We start from the raw sequence: 17,579 nt of genomic DNA, 5'->3' as shown, positions 1-17,579 counted from the left end.
AAACAGAGTGCTGCCTGTTTCACATTTGATGGTCAAAGAATGGTCAAATAAAATCAATCAATCAATCAATCAAAAGCCGACGACGCACCGCTCCACACGCACCTGACTCTGGCGCTCTGTGGTTTCCATAGCGACCGTTTCCGCACCATGATCAACGTGCTTGGCGACGCCCTGGCGGCGGGCATCATGGCCCACCTCTGTAGGAAGGACTTTGAGAAGGCAGCCGTCGCCGCCGCCGCCGCCGCCACCGCCAACACCACAGCGGGACCCACCCGGGTAAGAGGGGGGGGGGGGTGAGGGAGAGGGGGGGAGGTGAGGGAGAGGGGGAGGTGAGGGAGAAGGGGGGAGGAGGGGGAGGGGGAGGTGAGGGAGAGAGGAGGGGGAGGTGAGAGAGGAGGGGGAGGAGGTGGAGGTGAGAGGAGGTGGAGGTGAGAGAGAGGTGAAGGTGAGAGAGGAGGTGGAGGTGAGAGAGGAGGTGAGAGGTTGAGGCTGAGATGAAGACTGAATTAATATGAGCATGGTGGCCATAACTGCTCTTCATATCCTGCTGTGGGTTGACTATTTACTCTACACATTGGCGTGTGTGTGTCTATATAGAGGGACACGGCCATCTCCTTCGGGAACCAGAGTGTGACGATGTCTGAGGCCCCTCTGATGTCCCACCGCTGCGACTACGTCTACGAGGTGGACCGCGACCAGGTGATGGAGAAGCCGCTGGCCTGCTACAACATCTGCCAGGTCTGAGGCCCGGCCGCGACGGGACGGGACGGGACGGGACGGGACGGGGCGACGGCTGGGGGCATCCACCCCTTTAGAGGAGGCAGGCAACGTGAGCAGCATGTGCAGACCGGGCCTGCAGGGGACGTGCACGCGCGCACACACACACACACACACACACACGCACGCACGCGCTGCACTCTGCTGGTCTCACCGGGCACATGTACCGGAATGTATTCGGATGACTTTATTTTATTTTGGTCCGAGACCTAAAATCATGGGGAGGATTTGAATTGTTCTTTCTGAGGAAAGAGGAATGAAAAAGGGGATGCTTGGCTGGACAAGAAGCGAGTAATCTGAGTATAAGGAGGTTGTTGTAGTTAAGTAGCCGGGAGTCAACCTGAGCTTTCTTTGACATGCTTTTCTTGATGGCCTGTACTACTGTTCGACTGAAATGGTGGGGGAATGCACTCCATTAGTGATAGAGGGACAATTGTGTTGCCAATCGCTGGGAAAAGGGGGATCGAATAGTCTTTCGGTCAGGATTTGCCTTAATCTGTTCTATGGACTGTGACACTGACTTGGGATTGCCCAAAATTGGAAAACATCCTAATAATTATATCCAGAAGCTGGTCCAAATAATACCCAAAGATGGTTTCCAGTCTAGAATTCCTAAAGGAAGTGTCAAGTATAGCAAATAACAAAAAGGAGTTCCATTGTTACTGTAGAAACGTGAAATAAGCCATATAAGGTTACTTATGTTTTATATGAATCGATTTTGTTTCATGGCTGTCTTTTATAATAAAAACAAAACTATGGAATTGTCCTCATCCCTGACCACATTGCTTTAGATAAAATCCCTTTTCTTAAAGGTGCCATGACATGCCACCAGGTGTGGTGTGATTAGCTGTTACAATCCGTTTTGGAAATCTGCCCCTTATGACATCATAAGGGGCAGAAAGTGGGTGTGTCCACCTAGATGCTGTGTGCTGGATAAATCAGTCTATCAGTCCATCCAGTGGACTGTAGCAAACGTTCATCTATCCGTCACACATCTAGATGGACACGCACACCTGTGATGTCTTAAGGGGCTGATTTCCAAAACGGCTTGTAACACACACCACACCTGGTGGCATGTCATGGCACCTTTAAGAGGTAGGCGGGAGACTTTCTTTAGAAGGTTAATAGTTCCACTTACTAAAGTGACAGCTGCAGTGGAAATGCTTTTGGGCTTACGAATATACAAACATGAAGTGACCAACTCGGGAAGCAGACCAGACATTTTTGATTCCACACTGGAAAACCTTCCACGTTTTTTATTGAAAAGAGACAATGTTAGAAGACATCTAATGAAATCCAAAACAAAACCAAAACCAGCGACACAAGTGGCATCCGGCCATTGATACCCAAACACAGGGACACAAATGGAGTCCTCCATTGCTGTTGTTGAATACTCACACACCTTTCAACACAAAAGGCGGAACGTTAAAATCAACCGCCTTCCCAAAAGAGGAACTATCCTTCCATCCGTCGTGTGCAACTTAAACCTCTTAATAGTGTAACATGTCAAGTGAATAGAAAAACAAATGACAACAAAATGAAAACATTCAAGAGTGGACCAAGACATTTCTCGTCGTACCTTACCTGCTTCAAGTCATGTCACGGAATATTGCACAAAGTTAGAGACTGACACATGTTGTGATGGGACTAAACTAGGGGTTTCATGTTTGACTCGGTGTCAACGGCAGGAGAGAGCCAGTGTTGCTGTTCAAATTGAGTTTTTTTAACAAACTCCGTGGATCTCACCACATTTAGTTTCAGACTTGGGTAATACTTTGTTTCGGTCAATGCGTGTAAAAACAAAAAAAAAAGGCATCCATTGGTATGTTGATCGCTTAGTAGAAGTAGAAGTACGCCAATCAGACCCGATGGGTCAATGTGAACCGTTCACACAACTACAATAAAAAAGACCCACGGAAAATGCAAACAAGGAAATACAGCTTGAACGGCGATAAAGAAAAATTGAATTTCCGAGGTTGTGGACTGCACGCTTGACAGTAATAAATAGGCGGTTAAAAGTGTCCACACGTTAATTTGATTAAAATTCTCAAAATCGATACATGGCCTTTCATGGGAATGCTGAAGTCTTGCTGGGCTCAAGGACCCAAGCCGTGCTGACGTACACGTCCTGGGGAAGCTAAGCTAGTACGTGTTGAATCTCACCTATACACACACACAGGGGAGGGACACTATAGCAGTAGGATAACTCCAGAGGAACAAGTACTTGGAAATAAAAAAAACGATCCAAATATTCGTTAGAAGACGCCTCGCGAAACACCTCAACTGATTTATACGTGTTGGCTCTTGGCCACGCCCGGAGCGCTCAGAGGTGGACCAAGCCGTATCAAAGTCAGAAGACGTGTGCTTAAGTGTCCTACTGACCTGGGGCCGCGGCCGGCTCCAGTAAATTGAGTTTTCCCGCCTGCTGCGTTGATGCGTTGCTAACAAGAGGGCGTCTTGTTGAAGCGGGTCAGGTCAATGTGGGACTGATCTGAATAAGTGTCAACGTTGCGTGAGGGGGGAGGGGGAAGTATCGTGGGGGAACGATGAAAACTAAAGAAAGGCAAAATGCAACCAAAAACGTTGGGCCAAACAAAAGAAAATTTAATGATTTAAATTTTAAACAATCAAAAAAAAAAAAAATGGGAGAAAAACAAAGCAAATGTAAGTGGTTGGACATGAGGTGATTATTTCTACCTTCAAAAATCAACAGGTTTTAAAATCAACTACGTCTGAAATAAAAAGGTTAAAAGAAAAGAAGAAAAGAATAAATTCAAAAGATTTGAAAGAGGGGAAACAAAAGCAGAAGGCGGATGCTTTTCTGATACAACCTCATTAATAGCTCACGCAATCTCAATTAACCCAAAACATCAGAGCCAGAAACTGTAGATTTCCTTCTTTGGTCCATTTTAAGACAATCAGGTCTGAAAGACAATTAGGTCCCCCCCTTCAATTCTGTTCTCGACAGAACAGGACCAGACGTACATGAACAGACCGGGCGCTAGACGTACGACTACTGTACAAAAACGTGGTCCTGCCTCGAGCCATCGCTGCTGTCTAAAGCCTGTGTCGGGTACGTAGAGGACCACTCAGCAGTCCTGGTTAACGGGCCGACGTGTGAAGATAAGTGCTCTGCTGAGGGGGGGGGGGGGGGGGGGCCTTATCTCGACACGGCGGCAGGAGGCCAAGTTTTGCCTCTACTTAAAACTTGAAAGACGTTGAGTCCCCACAGCACCTGTACGTCCACCCCTGGCAGTAGGGACGTCACACTGATAATAAACTGATCATTAGTCCAAGTCACACCATCCACGTCCTCCGACCAATTAAAAGCTAATCTCATCCGAGGGCAGCCATAACTTGTGTATATATATATGTATATATATAATACTTAAACATGAAATGAAGAGGGGGGGGAAAGCAAAAAAAAAGAAAAAAGAAACCAAACAACGCGTGATCAGGCGATACTGTACAGACCAACATGCACACGGTGAGCGAGAGTACACCAAAACAAAAAACGTTCGTTTCAAAAACTCTGCCATCACATCTCCCCCCCTCCCCACCCCCACCTCACCCCGGATCAGTCTTTCCACAAGTCTCTCCCCCCACCCCCCCAGCCCCGAGCCCCCGACCCCCCCAGCCCAGCCCCCTATTTGTGCCCCTTGCTGGTCTTGAAGGACACCTGCAGGATCTTGTCCCCCAGCCGGTAGCCGTGCAGGCTGGAGATGGCCACGGCCGCCTCCTCGTAGTTCGTCATGGTGACAAAGCCAAAGCCTTTGCACTTGTTGGTGTTGAAGTCGCGGATGACCTTGACGTTGGTGACGGCGCCGAAGGGCCCGAACATCTGCCACAGGATGCCCTCGTCGGCGTCCTGGCCCAGGTTGTAGATGAAGATGCACCAGCCCGAGGAGCTGCTGCCCTGCACGCTCACGCCGCCCATGCTGCCCATGTGGTCCACGCTCATGGGGGAGAACCTGGGGGGGGGGGGGGGGGGGGGGGGAGGGAGGGAGGGAGAAAGGGTTATGGACCGAGCCACGGACCGCCCAACACATGGCAAACGGCACGGCAGATTGCAGACGTACGAGTCAGACGTCCGCCATAACCGCCGACGTGTGTGTGCGTGCATGGTAAAGATGAAAAGCTTTCTCTGTGCACTGCCAGTTTTCATGGTCGAGGTTCAATTAAATACTTTGACCGATCTGTGTGTGGTTTAACTCGGGCATTGTGTGATGGTTTCAAAGTGGAAAATGGTGCTGCGTGAGCCCAGCTTAAAAGGTGACGTGACGTGCCGGTGTGGTAGCAGGTGTGGTGTGATTAGCCGTTACAAGCCGTTTTGGAAATCTGCCCCGTATGACGTCACAGGTGGGCGTGTCCACCGATTCGACGGTGCCAAAGTAGCATTAATAATCGTTCACTACTTTAACGGCACAGACCATCCAAAAACCCAGTCGAACCTAGACGGAAAAGGTGTGTGGTTCAAAACGTGACACAGCTTTTACTTCTTCCACCTACAGAGTTTGCTATGTACGATCATTCAAAAAAAACCATGCTATTTCCCATAGACGCGGAGGCGTCCCTCGGAGGCGGGACTTATTCTTCAGAGGTCTATAAGAACAAGTGCTATTAGCAGTTACAATCCTAGACGCTGTAGCGGTATATACTCTGTATCGGCCGTCCATTTACATTTAGGGCATTTACCATACACTTACGTATATCCAAAGCGACTCACAATAAGTACATTTGTCAAAAGAAAGTGAAACAATAGACCAAGACTCCTACATACTGCGCGGCAAAACCTAAAAGAGAGACGACGGCGTGCCGGGTTAGAAACCTCGCCCTCACCTGAACCTCTGGGCCTGGTGGTGGACAGGGCCGCCAAAGCCACGCCGCGACTGGCTGTGGTACATCTGGGAGACGAAGGGCGCGTTCTTCACCTGGTTGGGGTTCGCCGCGAACTTGACCGTGATGGGCTCGGCGGCGCCAGGCGGCTTCTGGCCGTTGAGGTCCTTGATGGCGTTCTCCGCCTCCGCCCGCTTGTCGAAGCGGATGAAGGCCACGCCGCGGGACAGGCCTGCGGGCGAACAACGGCGAGGGGGTTAGAGGAGGTTAGGGGGGGGGTGGACTGTCGGACCTTGGCGCCCTACCGGATGACCGGTAGGGCGAGATTGAACCGTTCGATACCCCAGCCGCGGTTCAATTCTCGCTTGAGAATTGTGGCGTTTTCGGTTTTGCAACAAAAAGGAAAAAAACACGTTATTTATTTTAAAAAATTTGTATTATACAATTATGCAATTATTTTTTTTATATTTATTTTATTTTATTATACAATGCACAAGAATGTGTCTGAATGTAAACCATTTTTGTTCTTTTAAGCTGATAAGCAAAATAAAGAAATCTTTTTCGAATAAGAAAATAGCTTTTTTTTTTCTCCTTGCGCACAAGAAGCATACCAAAACCGAACCGAAACCATGACCCACGAACCGAGGTTTGTATTGAACCGTGGGCTAACTGTATCATGGCATCCCTAGTACGAGTGTACGCGTGAGGGTATTTGCGTGTGTGTGGACGTGCGTGTTCGTGGGTAGGTGCGTGTGTGTGTGTGTGTACGTGTGTATGTGGTATGTAGTCGTGGTTAAAAAGCCCCCGTAGAAGAGGCTCCCCTGACAGCAGCGTCCTACCGGTGGCCTGGTCCACCAGCACCCTCGAGTTGATGATGTGGCCGTAGCCCGTGAACATGTCCTCCACGTCCTTCTGGGCCATGGTCCGGGGCAGACCACTGATGTACAGGTTGGCATCCTTAATGGTCTCCGAGCTGGGCCGGGCAAACGACACCTGAGCAGCAGGAAGCAACGGAGGCCTCGTTAGGTCAAAAGGGACCGATTGCTAGGCTAGAATATATCATGAAAGTCACAGACGAAATAGAATAGTTTTAATTTAGGTATGGCTTAGTGACAGAGCAGAATCACTCTTTACGCGAACCCTACAGTCATTTCTATACACATTTTCAAAAACATGACAATAATGCTAAATTATATTATTTATATATACACACACATTCAAATAAATGAATTGAATGTATTCAATTATAGAATACTACATGTATCGGTAAGCCTGTCCAATTAAAGTATGCCTAATATTTTAGTTGCAGGATGAACTTGGCAAAATGCAGTAAACCAATTAAAAGGTCCCATGACAGCCACCAGGTGTGGTGTGATTAGCCGCTACAAGACGTTCTTCAAGACGAATCTTCCCCTTATGACATCATAAGGGGCAGAAAGTGGGTGTGTCCACCTAGATGTGTGCTGGATAGATCAGTCTACCAGCCCATCCAGTGGACTGTAGCAAACGTTGCTCATCTATCCGTCACCCATCTAGGTGGACACGCCCACCTGTGATGTCACATGGGGCAGATTTCCAAAACGGCTTGTAACGGCCAATCACACCACACCTGGTGGCATGTCACGGGACCTTTAAGCAAACAAAGAAAAGGCAAATAAAAAGGACGGTTCCTGGTAGCTAACTGGAGGCCAATTAACCCAAAATGTCGGCCTGCCCGGCCACAGGTGACCTCATTAAAGGGCACCAGAGAATAGTGGCCAATCAGAAAAATCGAATTGAAAAGTAAAAATGAGTGACTAGAAACTAAAAGGCTTACGTATGAATCAAATCAAAAGACGAGGGATGAGAATGGGTAAATCTAGCAGGGGTAACTAGCTGGACGTACATGTAAACACTGTCCCTTAGGGTGTTACCCCCCTGGGGTGACAACGGTTACGACAGGCCTAGGAAGCACAGGAGCCAGGAAAGAAATTAAATGACATGAGATCTTTTGGGTGACAGTTGGAGAACACCTGATGGCACTTTACCTTGATAGTTTTAGACTGTAGCCTTAGTCCATTCAGTGTACTGATAGCTCTGTCTGCATCACTAGGGTTAAGATAGTTAACAAATCCGTACCCTAAACTGTGGCCTAGAGAAAAAAAAAGAAAACAATAAAACAAAAACAAAAAAAACGTTTTATAGTTCAAAAAAAAATTCGGCATATTTATATAAACGTATAAAATATTGGACAAAGAAATATCAAAACCCCCCAAACAAACAAACAAACAAACATTGCATAACGTTTCCAAACAAAACAAAAGAAGACAGTTGGAATTGTTCCTGGCCTAAATCAATCAAAGCAGTATGGTCCTGATGATGGAGGAGGAGGAGGAGGAGTGGGACCCAACCAGCAGCTCTCACTTAGGGGAGGGGCTACTATTGTATCTGGGGCCTCTGGCCACACTGGGGTCGGTACATGTACCGTCAGGGCCCAGAGGTGAGCCAGCCGGCCAGCACCACCTCTTCTTGGCGAGGTTGGCAAACACTAAATCAAATGTGCCTGTACGTAAAAGGGGGGGGGGGGGGGGGCAATCCCAACACTGCCAACCTATAGGCTGATCCATCCATCACTCACATCTGTGTGGATATATTTTTTATTAATAATAATGATAATAATAATAATAATAATAAATGACTTGGCTGATCTACACGACCTACCTGGTGGTAAACCAGGGGGTGTGGCCCCGGCCAGGAAGGCCTCCAACATCAACAACTGGGTGGGTGAGTGAGTGGGGTGGGGGGGTTGGTGTGGTGTGGTGTGGTGGGGGCGTACCTGCGACCTTGTCCCGGACAAGCTTGGCAGACTCCACCTCTCCGATGCTGCTGAAGAGGCTGCGCAGCTCGTCCTGACTCATGCTCTGGGGCAGGTAGTTCACAATCAGGTTGGTCTTGCCGTCCTTGCCCTCGTCGCCCACCATGTGGTCCTCATAGCCGTTGGACATGTCATACACCTCCTGAGGACGGGGACACACACACACACACACACACACACACACACACACACACACACACACACACACACACACACACACACACACACACACACACACACACACACACACACACACACACACACACACACACACACACACACACACCCCTTAGGAAACCTCTCACCTTGCCGACGTGTGGAGTATAGTCAAGAATAGTCGACCCACAGCAGGATATGAAACGCAGTTATAGCCACTGTGCTCGTATTAACTCAGCCTTCATCTCAGCTAGGACATTATAACAGGTGTGGAGAACACGATGTCTGCACTGCAGTGTGTAGGAGTTAGGCCCACTCGCTATATTCCCTATGCTTACAGTTCGTCTGTGCCACCCTACGACACTACCCTTGGCACAACACCATCCGCTCCTCTCTTCTACAGCGTGAACCTTTGCAGTAGCAAAAAATATATTTATATATATTTTTTTTTTCTATAAAAAATTTTAAAAAAATCAATGCGATATTTCAACACTGCAACAACAGGCCAATTTTCTTCTGTCTTGTGCCCCCGCGTGGGCCAATGGTCGCCACTGGCTGGAACTTGACCCAGTCTGCTGTGGCACCGGCCCTGCCGCCGGCCACCTCACAGTGGGCCCATTCATGCCCCGTTAGGACTCCCATTGGGTATTCTGGCGGGGTAGCGGAGAACGTCTGACATCATGAATGAGAGTCCTGTGTCCCGACAACAAGCGGGCCATGGACAACCACCATGGGGGTGTCTGCCTATTTTCTAATCCATCCTTTGTTTTTTTGGCGACAGAAAGAAAAGGAGGTGTCGGTTTTTTTTTTGGTTTTTTTCACGAGATTCAAGGAGGTGGTGGCAATAGCTTAGCCTGTAACATGTAAAGGGATAAACGCACTGACCCGATATAACGTCGGCATAAACGGGAGGGAGCGTGTCGTCATACTTACTTTCAAGTACCTTATATTTCCTCTGCGAACTGCCATTAAGACACCGCACTGCTCCTGGGGCTGAGGACACATTTGAACCCGTTAGTGCACAGAAAATCACGGATAACGTGCAACACAGCTTCGCCCCTATCGACCCCGGTCTGACAGCACGTTCACATGGCCATGTTACTAATGTACAGATGTGAAGTCAAAGACGCAGGTCAACACAACCAGCACGAGCACGCACCACACGCACAGCACGGAACTCAGGGTTCATTCATACATCAAAAACGAGGCGCGCGTCGCATGTTATGATGGGCGTGGCCTTGTTAGCCGCCATGCTAGGCTATCGGTACATGTCGGGCCTTACCGCCGCTAGCCCAATGCTAAGTCTCGCATTACAACATAACAAAAAGAGACCCAAATACACGAGCGAATGCAACCCGTGACTTTTTCATGTGTACGGTGGCGACACAGACGACTCGAAACCTCCACTTATATGGGATAAAAACGACGCTCCCGATGCTCGGAGCCGTAGTAAAAGGTAGCCCGCTGGTAAAATGGCCCCGAAGACAGCATGGCCGATATTCGGTACTGCAGTCGACGAAATACGAACGCAAACAGAACTCAGAGGCGCCTAATGCGTCGTCAGTGGTCGGTAGCACTCACCAGATGTAGAGGTTGTTGTTTATATGGACCGGTCGAACGGCAATGGTTATGTTTATCGCGGCCACGGCGTTCACTAACGTTACACAGTGGTACGATACCCTGGTGGGGGAATAAACACTACGGCGCTGCGTGACCACTGTTGCCGCGCCCACTTCTGCGTACCACGCCCCCTCTTACGTGCCACGCCCCCTAGGTCGTTCTCCACAGCCAGATGACATAATAAATATAGATATCTACATTCTTTAGACAAAAATCGAAAACATTGAAACAACTAATTTAGCAAAGGCACCGTTGTCCCTGTAAGCACAATAACAACACATTACTTTTATTAAGCACACGCTTTTGTCCAACGCGCTTACAGTAAGTGCCTTCAACAATTAGAATATATATACCCCAAAAGGTAAGCACATAAGAATTCACAACTTAATTTATATGTTTTATATTTTCATTGAACAATTAAAGTATTCTCACACACAATCATTTATGGACATTCCCATTCACTTAATTGTGTATATAGTGTGTAGTACCTCGTTATTAGAGTTGTATTTGTGTGTGTGTGTGTGTGTGTGTGTGTGTGTGTGTGTGTGTGTGTGTGTGTGTGTGTGTGTGTGTGTGCGTGCGTGCGTGCGTGCGTGCGTGCGTGCGTGCGTGCGTGCGTGTGTGTGTGTGTGTGTGTGTTTGTGCATGCATATGGGTGTGTTAAGGTAAGTGTTTGTGTATGTGTGTGTGTGTGTGTGTGTGTGTGTGTGTGTGTGTGTGTGTGCGTGGTATGTGGTCATCCTGTTGTTATTCAACTTGAGTGCTTCTCCAGAACGGTGTAATCGTGCAACAGTTGGTTGTTCGTCATCATGTGGGCCATCGTAGCGACACCCAGAATCTGCATCAAAAGCCAAGGGAGGACAGAAAGAGGGAGCCTTTGGTTTGGATGAATACAGGAATATAAACAGTCATATACGAGACTTCCTAAAAAAAAAGGGTTAGAAAAAAAGTTAAAAGTTAGTTAGCTCGATCTGTTGACATGATTGTGTTTCTTTCAAGAAAGCATATTTTATACCCGTTATATTCAGCACATCTTTATTTAAATAATATAAAATCACAAAGTGGAGAAGGAACAGGGTGAACGTGACCCCTTCAAACAAAATGGATGCTCCTGAACAACGAGTCCCTGAAGCACGCGGCCGCTGACCTCCACCGGCAGCAGGGGCAGCAGGGACCAGGTGATCAGACGCAGCACAAACACCACAGCCTCCTCCAGCCTCACCTGACAGCCCTGAGGAGGACACCACGGGGATCAAGGCAAGGCAACTTCATTTATACACCACTGTTCACACACCAGGCAGGCTCAAAGTGCGTCACGTAAAAAACATTGTCATGCAATAAAATGATTTTTTTTTTTTAATCATAAAAATCAAATGCATTGTAAAGGAAGTGCAAAGGTTAAAAGTGCAATGTGTTTAAGGTTTAGCCGAAAGCTAAAGTAAACATATAAGTCTTCATGAAGAGAAAGAAAGGAAGGAAAAGAAAGCGTCAGACTCTGACCCCAAACCTCCAGATATGTAAGGAAAAATGTGTGTCTGTTAGTAGATTGTAGTGAACATTGGTAACGAACATTGTAATGTATACATCACCACTGTAGTGAACATGAACACCATCAGAAAACATGAACACCATGAGTAAATGAGTACTAGACCATTCGTTTGCTGTTAGTTAACTGTTAGTGAATGCTTACAACTCTATTCACTAATGTCTATTGCCCTTAGTGTTTTGTTATTTAGTTTTTTCGGTTTCTGTACCACTTTGAGATTATTTTATGAAAAGTGCTTTGCAAATAAAATGTATTATTATGTTAATGTGTGGTTCATACATGGTTTATTAATGTACCCTCATCGTAAAGGGTTGCCCTGACGACCAGTTCACCTGTACATATGGTTCCCAGGGTTCCTCCGAGCGGCCGGTGCAGGAGAAGAAGGAGGAGTTACAGCAGCTCTGAGGGAACATGACCCCCCTGCTCCGGTTGAACCAGGGCGTGTTGAGCCAATCACGGTAGCCCTGGACCCCACAGCACTGTAGCTGCGCAGGGATTGGACCCAGGGACACAACAGGGTTTTATAAAATTTTGTATCTGTTAGAATTATGGATGATCTTCACTGTTTAGCATTGGTACTTTTGTATGAGTGAAAGTAACTACAAACACAAACATACACACACACACAGTCACACACACGCACGCACGCACGCACACACACACACGCACGCACACACACGCACACACACACACACACACACACACACACACACACACACACACACACACACACACACACACACACACACCTCTTCTTGTGTACTGTCCACAGCCCTTGCAAGTGGGTCTTGGCTACTGCCTGAATAGTTGTGGAAAACCTCTCTTAGAGGAGACAACTCTGAATCCACCTGCACGAAAAAGTATGTAAAACAAATGTACAAACTGGAAGCTGTAGGCCATATTAAATAGTGTTATTCTAGACCTTTGATAACGGATTTTGCACACCTTGTCAGAGTAGTAGTAGGCCAGTGCTGAAGCTGTCCCCTCGAGACACATCACCACCACCAACAGATAAACGAACTGGGGGGAAACAGTTATAAAAAAAAACACTGATGTAACTAACTCATCATAATTCTCATTATCATCATCATCATAGATGTAATAAATAACAACACAATTATATTATTATTATTATTGTTATTATTTTTCCTCGTTATGATTATTACCAAGCCCTGCAGAAAGACCGAGGTTCGAGTAGCAGTCATGCAGCCAATCACGCCGGCGACCAATAGGAGCGCGGCGGTGGAGAGCGCGAGCAGCCCGGGCAGGAGGATGGAGTATCGCGAGAAGAAGGGGCGGCTCTCGCTGAAGTTCAACAGCAGATAGAGTCCGCTGAGGGCCAACACTAACCCCACCGCCTGTTGGAGAAGTATAAGTTATTATCGGGCTATTATTTTGATTATAATAATAAGGGGTCCTACGAAAAACATAGGAAAAACCCTATTGTATTCGTTTTATTAGTTGTAGGCTAGTATTATTATTATTTTCCTGACTTTTTTGGCTCAAAACATGTTTTCTCCTACACAGGGCAGTTGCTAGGAATTATGGGCCCCCTGAAAGAATATAGGTGTGGGCCCCTCTCCCCCATTCATTGCCACCTTAAATGTTCTTGTTTTTCAGTGTTCTTGACGGTGCCTGGTGTAATACACCCAATTTGTTTCCTTTTTTACATTTAACGACTTAACAAGTCAGAGTATTATTATGTAAATTATGTATTATTAATTGTCTTATTCTCATTTCCCTGATTTGCAACACGTTATTACACCTCTGATTGCAAATACATTTTCAATTAACCACACAACAAATAGGTGTGGGTATTTTATTGTATTTAACAATCAAGTTACTGATATGCAAAAAACAAAGTGTCCTGGCTCAAGATAGTCCACAGGTAAATATGTAGCATTTAACTTAAATGTGCAAGTGAAACAAAGAGCACATGGAATACGTTGTTGTAAAACAAATATCAAAAACAACAACAAGCCTCATCTAATCTCAATTAAAGTTTAAATTGGCTTGTTTGTTCACTGTAAGTCTCATCGCTCACTCACTTCCGATGAGGAAGAACCATGGGAAGAACCAGGCACGTGCACACATAGGGCCCTAGGGGTACTTGAGCCCCTGCCCTTTTTGCCTCGTATTAAAAAGTGCCCTCTGAGTGTTCTTCAACAATCGCGCCCGCAAGAGCACTCGTCCGCGATCCAACTGTGCACGTCCCTGGGAAGAACTAACCGCGGTGTGGACCAAACCATTTTTAAGGGGCCATGGGGATTATTGAAATTATTAAAATTAGAATATTGTATGATTTGTGGCTTGTTTTAATTCGGATTCATTCATATGAATATATATTAGTTCAGTGTATGCATAATCATTTTGTCATAGAGGCTACTGGGGGCTGTGTGTGGGCCCTAGCGGGCTGTGGGCCCTTATAATTGTCATAAACTTTCCCCCCTATACGACGGCGCTGCTCCTACACCCAACTTTCTTACAGATCAGCCTACTTTTACTGTCGAGCTTGTCATTTTCAAAGTGCACATATTAGTGAAACTGCAGGTCACTGAACGTCTTACCCACAGAAGTTGACTTGTAATCCGTAGACTTGTTCTTAAAGTATTCCCGTATAAATTCATCTCGTGGAAGCGGACGCTGCTGTCTTGTTTAATCACTTGCCTGGCTGCGTTTGGAAAGGATATCACTTTCAACCCAGAAAACGGAACAATAACAACTGTGACAACGGTGATCAAACAACCTCAAAACGCTGGCGCAAACACATGGTTCCTCGTTCCTAGTTAAACAGCACACCCAACCTTGTCTTCATTGACTGTTGACTGTTCATTGACTCTGGTAAACCGCCTAGAATCATTTTGAGTGCCTGTCATATAAGCCTTATGGACCATGGTTCAATGCTTTACTAGACTATATTTATTATAATAATATAATGTGTTATATGGGTGCCCTCTTCGAGTCACTCACACACACACACACACACACACACACACACACACACACACACACACACACACACACACACACACACACACACACACACACACACACACACACACACACACACACACTCTCTCTCTCTCTCTCTCTCTCTCTCTCTCTCTCTCTCTCTCTCTCTCTCTCTCTCTGAGAGACACTGACGATCGCACAGAACACCGGTACCTGACATACAGTGGACCTTGTACCTTGTATACAGTCACCTCTTTACTGATTGTCACACTGTTATCTATAGAATACTAGTGCTGTATATTTATTATACATTTATTGCTGTTGTAGTGGGTTTTGTACTGTGCCCTGTCTTCATCTCAGTACTGTCCTGTTGATGTATGTTGTTGTGTGTGTGTGTGTGTGTGTGTGTGTGTGTGTGTGTGGTGGCTGGTGGCAAATGAATTTCCTCTTGGGGATTAATAAAGTCAATCAATCAATCAATCAATCAATCAATATTATTGCTATTAGCTATTTATTAATTTTAAGATCACGTTGTATATTTTATCTATCTGTATAATAATGCACTGCTTCTGCGTTACTCTCACTTTTACATTTCATTGCATACTTGCATGTGTTGATTATTGCATGTGTTGATTATGTATTCCACACATCACTGCTGCGTCCACAATGCCGATCAACGCCACCTAGTGTCCAACTATATTATAAAAAATAAAAAATAAAGTAAGTAAGTACAGAGTGACACCGGGGCAGGTAGGGGTTAGACAGTGATCACAGACAGGTCATTATGGTGCAGATAGGGGTTAGACAGTGAACACACAGACAGGTCACTATATTGCAGGTAGGAGTTAGACAGTGAACACAGACAGGTCATTATGGTGCAGGTAGGGGTTAGACAGTGAACACACAGGTCACTATGGTGCAGGTAGGGGTTAGACAGTGAACACACAGACAGGTAATGCTGTCGGTGGGACGCGCTGGGGCACAGTCATGAGTATAGAGGATGGGAGGAGGGGAGCCGGCTCTGACTGTAAGGGTAAGGATGCGTAAGGGTGGAGGAGCGGTGGGGCGCTAATCTCAGGAGGTAGCGACCGTCCACCAACGATGTACGGGAGAGCGCACATAAGTCACTTGGATAAAAGTGTTATTCAGACTTCACCTGTCAGATCCGGCTGGCATCTCGGGTAGAGAAAAGCCCTTAGCCTCCTACCTGAGCGTAGCCGCTTGACCAGATCATCATCCATCTGCCCCCAGGCGGACTCCGCGGGGGGGACGGAGGGGGGGAAGGGGGGGGCGGCGGACTTTGTAAACATCACACATGGCTGAGCCAAAAGCCATTTTCTTCCTCTTTTATTTTAATAAAGTAATAACGTTTATTTAAAAAGAAGTACTGCTTAAAGTGCATGCTCGTTTGGGTGTCATTTGGTAACGTTGTAAATTGCCCCTTTCAGTCTGTCCAGTGACCGCAGTTGATCGCTAGAGGGCGGCAAAGATCCACCTCAACCAAAACGTTTTTTAAGCTGGGTTTGCATTTTTATCCGTCGTTTTTAAGAATGGGTATTGTGTGCGGTCGCGTCAAATCATTAGTAATTAAATGTTGATACTATATTCATAGGAGTCTAGCGACATTCAGGATGGAATACTGTCCAACGAACCGCCGTCCGACGTACGTTACAATGCATTACGTCAGCCATCCTCCATTCATTATTTTCCTCAGCTCTCTTCCGGCAGATTTGGTCCTCTTGGATACAGCGGGGTGATTGGCCCCTTGACTCCGCACGTCATCGTCCAGCATCGCATCGATTCGACCGCAGGGGCCACAAACCGAGCATCGAGTTCCAGCTCCTTGGAAGCTGCAGCCCAGCAGCGCAAGGAAGGAGCGTTTTAAAAAGCCACTACTCGAACATTGTAGCTTCTTCAAGCTTTATTCACATGCACCATATCGGACACAGCCCAGACAAGTAGGTGGAAACACACCAGGTCAGGACGGGGTGGCGTTTCAGACAAGAGGAAGTAAAGGGAATGTTCATGTTGGCAGTATTTTTTTTTTCTCCAAGATACAGCCTACCAGAGTGTGACCTTGGGTGGTGGGGGTGGGGGGGAGAGGGGGAAAAAATATAAGTATCCAAGCCAAACCCCTTTTCTATTTCGAGTTTTAATCCTCCCATAGGCCTACAACTAAAACGATGAGCTGCATTTGGAAGCAAACTGCTGCATGAAATGACAAGGCCCCAAAGTTGCAGTTTTATTGCCATAAATCCAATATAGTGAGTCTCTGCAATCTGGAGTAGAGTGATTTAAGCTCCACGGAGCCTTAGTGAGATTCGCTCTAGAGCTGAACAAGGTCGCACAAATAATATGGAAATAGGCCGAGCACGAGATGACACACACACACACACACACACGATAGATTAAACACTTATTCTCCCTCTAATGTAGACCAAAACATCTGAATATGGTCCCTGCAATGTGCCGTCGGGTGGGGCTCATTTTAATCCTGATATGGAGAAAACGACACACGTGAAACTCGACGTCTTCACTGTTGCTACAAAACGGTTGTTGTCTGGCTTTATTGGATATATATTTTTTGCTTGTCGACAACGAGTACTAATATTTACACACCGTGTAACGCTTGTTTCTCTGCCCACCTTTTGGAAACATTTTGGCAATATTTAAAATACGTTAAAATACAACATTTCTTTCCTCTCATGCTACTGCGCTGATAACGAGGGGGGCCCGGCTGACGGCAGGCTATCTGCGACCGCTCCCCCTTATCTCTCCTTTAATAGCACCAAGTTGTTCAACACCAAAATAAAAAGATGCGGTTTCGCTGCCAAAGAA

At 46.5% G+C, this 17,579-nt stretch overlaps 3 protein-coding genes across 5 annotated transcripts in view; 1 reads left to right on the top strand and 2 right to left on the bottom strand.

Annotated features, from left to right (window-relative positions):
- LOC311362324 (excitatory amino acid transporter 5-like) overlaps window positions 1-744 on the top strand; it is a gene marked incomplete at both ends in the record, with an annotated part of 8,475 nt that extends 7,731 nt beyond the window's left edge. Inside the window, 2 exons of the mRNA XM_084482145.1 lie at window positions 132-276; window positions 598-744. Coding sequence (XP_084338271.1) covers window positions 132-276; window positions 598-744 — 292 coding nt within the window. The remainder of the gene's footprint in view (window positions 1-131; window positions 277-597) is intronic.
- Window positions 745-2,021: 1,277 nt separating this feature from the next.
- LOC311362136 (ELAV-like protein 1-B) lies at window positions 2,022-10,332 on the bottom strand. Of its 3 annotated transcripts, none has more exons than XM_084481948.1 (7): window positions 10,205-10,332; window positions 9,557-9,616; window positions 8,429-8,609; window positions 7,641-7,744; window positions 6,453-6,606; window positions 5,617-5,845; window positions 2,022-4,748 (listed from the first exon to the last, which is right to left on the bottom strand). In XM_084481948.1, the coding sequence occupies exons 2-7, from the start codon at window positions 9,590-9,592 to the stop codon at window positions 4,424-4,426; spliced, it is 1,029 nt and encodes a 342-aa protein (XP_084338074.1). In that variant the 5' UTR covers window positions 9,593-9,616; window positions 10,205-10,332; the 3' UTR covers window positions 2,022-4,423. The 3 variants fall into 3 exon arrangements, with proteins under 3 accessions (XP_084338074.1, XP_084338075.1, XP_084338076.1); XM_084481949.1 differs by having other exon boundaries at window positions 9,567-9,616; window positions 10,205-10,242; XM_084481950.1 differs by lacking the exons at window positions 7,641-7,744; window positions 9,557-9,616; window positions 10,205-10,332 and having other exon boundaries at window positions 8,429-8,553.
- Window positions 10,333-10,994: 662 nt separating this feature from the next.
- Window positions 10,995-15,982, bottom strand: LOC311362323 (tetraspanin-3-like; the record flags this gene model as incomplete). Its single annotated transcript, XM_084482144.1, has 8 exons — window positions 10,995-11,081; window positions 11,391-11,474; window positions 12,122-12,274; window positions 12,539-12,637; window positions 12,735-12,809; window positions 12,956-13,147; window positions 14,357-14,460; window positions 15,949-15,982. 8 exons carry the CDS (start codon window positions 15,980-15,982, stop codon window positions 10,995-10,997), a joined length of 828 nt encoding a protein of 275 aa, XP_084338270.1.
- Between the last annotated feature and the right edge of the window lie 1,597 nt (window positions 15,983-17,579).

The sequence above is a fragment of the Micromesistius poutassou genome, assembly GCF_964030765.1.
Source record: "Micromesistius poutassou genome assembly, chromosome: 17".
In the NCBI taxonomy this organism is placed as follows: Eukaryota; Metazoa; Chordata; class Actinopteri; order Gadiformes; family Gadidae; genus Micromesistius; species Micromesistius poutassou.
The sequence above is the reverse complement of the archived record's forward strand: the minus strand, read 5'-3'. Positions and strand labels throughout refer to the sequence as shown.

Excerpts from the sequence above, each read along its gene's own strand:
- LOC311362136 (XM_084481948.1), bottom strand. The coding sequence starts at position 9,592 with ATGGCAGTTCGCAGAGGAAATATAAGGTACTTGAAA. Across the intron at positions 5,846-6,452 it reads GCTGGTGGACCAGGCCACCG|GCCTGTCCCGCGGCGTGGCC; the intron begins GTAGGACGCTGC and ends GTTCGCCCGCAG. Across the intron at positions 4,749-5,616 it reads CACCAGGCCCAGAGGTTCAG|GTTCTCCCCCATGAGCGTGG; the intron begins GTGAGGGCGAGG and ends CCCCCCCCCCAG.